General features: G+C 42.6%; 1 protein-coding gene across 1 annotated transcript; it reads right to left on the minus strand.

Moving 5' to 3' along the window:
* Positions 1-202: 202 nt before the first annotated feature.
* LOC310691111 (vomeronasal type-2 receptor 116-like) lies at positions 203-6,316 on the minus strand. The gene is made up of 3 exons (XM_083470714.1): positions 6,264-6,316; positions 5,179-5,406; positions 203-380 (listed from the first exon to the last, which is right to left on the minus strand). Exons 1-3 carry the CDS (start codon positions 6,306-6,308, stop codon positions 303-305), a joined length of 351 nt encoding a protein of 116 aa, XP_083326840.1. The 5' UTR covers positions 6,309-6,316; the 3' UTR covers positions 203-302.
* Positions 6,317-6,752: the final 436 nt, after the last annotated feature.

Consider the following 6,752-nt stretch of genomic DNA (forward strand, 5'->3'; position numbering starts at 1 on the left):
GAGAACCACAGTGATGGTTTTGGCCAGCACAGAAGACACAGCCATTGTGAACACAAGGCCAAAGGCAGTTTGACGCAGAAAACATGTCACTTTGTCAGGTCTGCCAATAAATAGAAGTGCAGAAAGGAAGCAGAGCAGGAGGGAGATGAGGAGAGTGTAGGTCAGGTCCCTGTTGTTGGCTTTAACGACGGCAGTATCATGGTGCTTCAGAAATATTCTTAGCATCAAAACTGTGATAATGGAAAATGAGACAGCAGAAACTGTTAAACTGATACCCAAAGGTTCTTCATAAGATAAGAAGGTTATAGTCTTGGGAATACATGCATTCTGGCCCTTGTTTGCATATTGATCATCTGGACATTTGGAACACACGGGCACATCTGAAATGTAAAACACAAAAAAAACCAGGTTAGAATTATTTTTAACCCTTTGCTTCTGACGTGACAAAAATACAGTCATGAATAAGTAACACAAACTAGTTATAGCTATTACTCTCAGTCAGCTACACTGCCCGTGGCACTGTGGTCTAAACTAACGAACCACTTGTTCTGCAGTTTTAATCTGCAGAATCGGGTGAGCTCCCATTGCTAACTCCTGCCAACCTAACAGTTCCAAACCCTACCAGCGTGAGTAAAAAAATAAAAGGTAAAGCACTCACAGATGGTTAAGTCCAGCCAAAGGTGATTATCGGGTTGCGGTGCTCATCTCGCTTTCAGGCCGACGGAGCCAGTGTTTGTCTACAGACAGCTTTCCAGGTCATGTGGCCAGCATCACTAAACCACTTCTGGTGCAATGGAACACTGTGACAGAAGCAAGAGCGCACAGAAACGCTGTTTACCTTCCAACTGCAGCAGTACCTATTTTTCTACTTGTACTGGCGTGCTTTTCACCTGCTAGGTTGGCAGGAGCTGGGAGAGATCAATGGGAACTCACCCTGTCGTGGGCATTTGAACCACCGACCTTCCTTTTTTATAATTAAAATTTTATTTTATTTATACAACAAGAAAAACAAACAAACAAACAAAACAAATACCAAATTACACACAAATTACAAAAATAACCATAGACACATAATTTTCTTAGCAAACAATAAAACATCTATTGGTCTTAACACTAAAGACCCAACCTCCTGTCTATTCCATATTTCAAATTCATATTACTTATTGCCAATACAATATTTTTTTTTCATAATTAAACTTATTCTTAATAAATCTAATTTCTTATATCTACCTTACAACTATTACTGAAGTTCCTCGAATGCTGCAACAGAATTTAAACTACTATATTTATTTTTCAGATATTCTTTGAAAACCTCCAATTTAGAAACAAATTCCTGTTTTGATTTATTCTTTATTTTTTCTGATAAACCATCTAATTCAGCATATTCTGTCAGCTTTTGGATCCAATCTTGTATAGAGGGGATTTCATTACCCTTCCATTTTGCTGTGATCAAAACTTTTGCTGCCGCCGTCACATATAAAAAGATACCCTTCCTCTTTTGTGGAATATCCAAATCTGTTATTCCCAGGAGGTAGGCCTCAGGTTTTTTATTGAAAGAGATCTTTAGCATTTTTTGCAGTTCTGCATGTATACTCTCCCAGAATACCTGTATTTTCCTACATATCCACCACATATGGTAGAATTGAACCACCAACCTTCCAATCAGCAAGCCCAAGAGGCTCAGTGGTTTAGACAACAGTGCCACACATGTCCCATCAGATAAATGGGTAACGCTATAGCAGGAAGGTAAATGGTGTTTCTATGCTCTCTGGCCTCCATCACAGTGTCCCGTTGCACCAAAAGCACTTTAGTCATTCCAGCTACATGACCCAGAAAGCTGTCTGTGGACAAACACCAGTTTCTTCATCCTGTAAGCAGAGATGAGCGCCACACCCTATAGTCGAATTTGAGTGCACTTAACTGTCCTGGAGTCCTTTACCTTTACAGTAGAATATGTAATAACTGAAAAATGAAATATTCTCCTTACTTGTGTATTCACTCATGTATTCCATTCTATTTTAAATGTGCTATTACATTCAATGGCTAAAATATCAAGGGCTCATTAAAACATAGGAAGAACAAGGTGATTTGACGGAACATTAAACTGGATTGTATGTTCATATTTCTCCCCATAATGTATTATGTAGTTCTTGTATGGACATTAGCACATATTTCCAGGCTATCACATGGTTGTTGCAAATGTTATGGCTCTAGATGCAAAGGTTCACAAAGACACACATTCATCGACACTACTAAATCTCATTTGAAATATGGAAGGCACCTAACATTGCAGAGCTGGACGCATAAACTGCCATTGTCCACATAGTACACATTAATTGCATTTGCATAATGTGCCCATTATTCTTCCTTGTATTGGGCTGTGAAGTACAGACATTCTTCTTGTATCTGTTTGCTGAAACTCTCACCTTCATGATCAGATATCCACCCTTTGGGGCATACAATGCAATCATAGCAGCAGAAGGACTCCCCCTCCTTGCTTTTCTTCATATAACCGGTTGGGCACTTGGGATTACACAAAGCAACAGGCTGTGTCTATCAAGAAATGAAAGGGGGAGATGTTGACCTTCAGGAGAGTCATCTTGGAATCTCATTGTACTTTCTGGCCATTTTCCTCATACACAGTCATTTCTTTAGTCCTTTAGTCATATGCCCTTCCCTTCCCTCCACTTTAACTGCTGCTTATTGTCATGCATCCAAGTTCCTGGCCTGATAACACAGTAAAAAAGGTAAAGGTACCCCTGCCCATACGGGCCAGTTGTGTGCGACTCTGGGGTTGCGCGCCCATCTCACTTAAGAGGCTGGGGGCCAGCGCTGTCCGGAGACACTTCTGGGTCACGTGACCAGCTTGCCGAAGCTGCTCTGGCGAGCCTGCACCAGCGCAGCACACGGAAACGCCGTTTACCTTCCCGCTATAAAGCGGTACATATTTATCTACTTGCACTTAAGAGTGCTTTCGAACTGCTAGGTGGGACCGAACGACGGGAGCTCACCCCGCCGTGGGGATTCAAACCGCCGACCATACGATCGGCAAGTCCAAGGCGCTGCGGTTTTACCCACAGCGCCACCCGCATCCCTTCGATAACACACTAAGCATTGTTAATTAAAAAGGAGGATTTATTGCAAAAAACAAACAGCTCCAGACAGCTGTAACATTGCCTCCAGCATCACCAATCAGGATGACCCTTCTGAAGACTGTTTCCGGTTTCTACAGAAGATAAGAAATTTTTGAACCTTGCATCTCTTGCTTTATTTCTCGTCTAACAGCCCTCCCCTTAGCTGATTCTTAGAACGGATTATATCAGCCTCAACCTCTTCCCAGTCTGAAATACTACTTCCGTCCCTTTTCTTGCCTGATTGCACTTCCTGAGAGTTTTGGTTAGGTACCAGCCCGCTCTCAGTCATTCCCTTATCAACTGGCATTCCAAGGGAGTTAGCTCTCTCTGCTGCTTACCCTGCATGAAAGTTAACCCTCTGTGTTTCCGGCTGCTTTCTTCAGTTCGCTGCAAACCTTCACTGGGAGTTGACTCATTCCTGACACTTATAACGCATAAACAACAATTTTCATAATTTGGTTTTTCCATATCCATACTGCATCTGTAACATCTTCATGTTGAGTGATTCTCTCAATGTCAGTTTCTCTCAAGCATCCCATCTATGGGGGGCCGGAGAGGTCAAGGATCCCTAAAACAAACCAATCATGGGGTGGGCCCCCTCAATATTCTGGAGCTAGGCAGGTGCCATCAGGCTCTGCTGCAGCTGCAACAGGCTCTTTGGATCTCTGTTGGGCCTTCCTGTCGCTGCAATAGGCTCTGAATGGCCTTTTAGAGGGTTTGACAGGCCATGTCGGGTGTAAATGCAGCTGTGGCAAACCCATGCTGTGCATGTGATATCACACTCGCTGACCCCCCCCCAAATGTTGAGTGAAACCTGGTGTGCCTGATTTCACTCCCTTTCTCTTTCTTTTCTATGTAAAATTTAGTTATCCAGAATTGTATATGCATTTTTTAAAAAAAAATCTCCATGAAAATTCACGTGCCTTTTAGTTTGAATTTCTCCTCATTTAGCGATGCTTGTATGCAATCAGCTGTCAGGAGTGCTCACCGTCCTAACAAGTACAGATTGCACTTGGCTACGTTGACACTTACAATGCCCAAATACCCCTTGCTGATGGCTCAGTTGCAGCAACAGGGGAGCTCACCCCATTCACCAGCTTCTGTAACTTTCATTTATGGGCTGCATGCACACAGCTGGAGACGACACTTGCATGGTAGATGTTTATGCTCTTCCAGCTTCAATTCTCTCCTGGTTCTGGGGGACAGTGATACAGGAGAGGGTAGGGAAGCACCTGGCTCTTTACTTCCCTGACCTGCTTCTTCCTCCACTTCCTCCAGTCCTTCACCATCCAGCTCTGCAGCTTCTTCTGCCTCTTGCCTCTTGGCTGCCCTTCCTTCCCAATCAGACTCCAGCCCCACTTCCCCCACTGCACTGAAACTCCCTGACACCACCACCATTTATTATTTGTACCCTGCCCATCTGGCTGGCTTCCAACAAAGATTAAAAATACATTAAAATGTCACACATTAAAAACTTTCCTAAACAGGGCTGCTTTCAGATGTCTTCTAAATGTCAGGTAGTTGTTTATCTCTTTGACATATGATGGGAGAGCGTTCTACAGGGTGGTTGCCACAACTGAGAAGGCCCTCTGCCTGGTTCCCTATAGCTTTGCTTCTCACAGTGAGGGAACTGCCAGAAGGCCCTTGGAGCTAGACCTCAGTGTCGGGGCTGAATGATGGGGGTGGAGACGCTCCTTCAGGTATACTGGGCAGAGGCATAATATAGACATTTTTGCAAAGTAATTTCTGTCAAAAATTACAAAGCCCTATACAGCCTGTATATTTCTGTTACAAATATAAACATTCTAAAGCACACACTATGTCCTCTGACTCACTGGAATAAGTCTGCATAGGGCTGCTTTTTTATTTTTGATTGAATAAGAGTAAAATTTTCATGCATGAAATCTCTCCTCAGAGGGTTGGGATGGTTGGAGAATGAGCAACGGGCAGGAACAAAATTGTGCAGAGGGTTGGGCTTTGAACAAAAGACTCACCCTCATTGAGAACTGGGACACTTCCCCAAATATCTGCATTGAAGTCCCACCTGATTAAACCAGCTGTGCCACACTATGGCATCCTCATTGATGCTCAAGAGTTCGTCAGGAGGAGCTCGGGGATCCATCCTTCCAACTTTCACTCTCTTGAAAGATTGGTTTGGATATGTGACCAAATTGATAATGTCATACTTTTGAATGAGCTCCCCATTCTGGTCAAAGGAAACCTTCTCCCCAACACTGTTGTTAAATGACACAGCTTTCAAAAAATGGTAGAGCTGAAACAAAAACAGAAAAGGGAGCCAGATAAAGTTGGGTGCCATCAGCATATTGAGGACAGCCCAGCCCGAAGTTCAGAAAATTAATAAAAACTGAAGGAAGGAACAGAAATAAAAATAAAAATAAACCGCCGTTAATACTCACATAGATAGGTTGCACCATATATATATATATATATATACCACATACACCCTTTTATTTATTCCATCTCTCCATTTCTTTTTCACACAGCCCACATACAGACATTTCTCCCTCTCACTCCCTCTCTGGCCAAATATATGTTGCTCGCAAAGACAACACTTGAGCTCACAAAAAAATATTAAGAAAAATTGCCCAGCCTTGTACCTCTTAACTATAGGGAATAAAGGCAAAGCAGAAGTGGACAATTGCACAGGATCAATCTAAAAAGTGTCTCCAGCTGATGAATCTTTCTTCCTGCTAACTTGACCTGGAGATGTAATATTGCTGTTCTTGGACTTGGAGAACTACAGTGCCAAAGTTTTGGTCAGACCAGGGATCCCCCTCTCCATTATAGTACGAAGCTGACGGACACAGCTAGGTCTCCTTAATTAAAGCAGCACCTCACAATGTGGGTGAGACCAACAATTCAGAGGAAGCTGTTGCTACTATAAAAGACGTATTCTCCTAATATTTCTTGCTAATGCAACATTAGAGCTCTGCTTGAGTCTGAAAACACACACCATGTACATCCCTCAAACATCCCACTCTTTCACATTCCCCTCTCTTCATTTCCCTTTCACAAACCAATATGCCTTCACATATACAGTTAAATGTCAATGGAATTAATAATAAAAGCAGAGCAACCAGTCCCTGATTCACGTTTGGATTCTCTTACCTGCCATGGCTGATGATTATGAAGCTTCCTTCTTTCTTTCTTCATCCCTGCTTTTCTTCTGGATCTGGATGAAATCATGGCATGTAAGGCATGAGCCACAATATAGACACTATTGTAAAAGCTGTAGCTGTGGCCTGTTACACTCTTTGGGAAGACGTGCTCAGGAAGGCTCTCTAATTTCTCCTCTCCAGTGCAGGGAGAAGAATAAGCTCTCCCAGAGTAATTACCCGGTACAAAAGGGTCCAGAACTATATCCTGAGATATACAGCGAAATTGATCTGTCCAGAAATCTTTAATAAAAGAATCTCCCTCAGCATTAGAAGGGTTTCTGTTCTGAATAAAGTGTTGGAATCCTTGTAGCTCATTAGACTGAAGTGCAAATGATAAAGCACCAGAGAAATCTTCTATATCAAAGATATGTTTGAAGAGGTAGGTTTTCAACTCCATCCCGATACTCAGAATGAAGACTTTTCCTTTTGGATTTGGCAT

The sequence above is a fragment of the Podarcis liolepis genome (assembly GCF_965112155.1).
Source record: "Podarcis liolepis genome assembly, chromosome: 13".
Lineage (NCBI taxonomy): Eukaryota > Metazoa > Chordata > Lepidosauria > Squamata > Lacertidae > Podarcis > Podarcis liolepis.

Bases quoted from the DNA above. Each gene is read 5' to 3' on its own strand.
- LOC310691111 (XM_083470714.1), bottom strand. From the start codon at position 6,308: ATGAAGAAAGAAAGAAGGAAGCTTCATAATCATCAGCCATGGCAG. The intron at 5,407-6,263 runs GTAAGAGAATCC...TTTTTGTTTCAG, and splicing joins ATAATCATCAGCCATGGCAG to CTCTACCATTTTTTGAAAGC. The intron at 381-5,178 runs GTGGGACTTCAA...TTTACATTTCAG, and splicing joins GGCACAGCTGGTTTAATCAG to ATGTGCCCGTGTGTTCCAAA.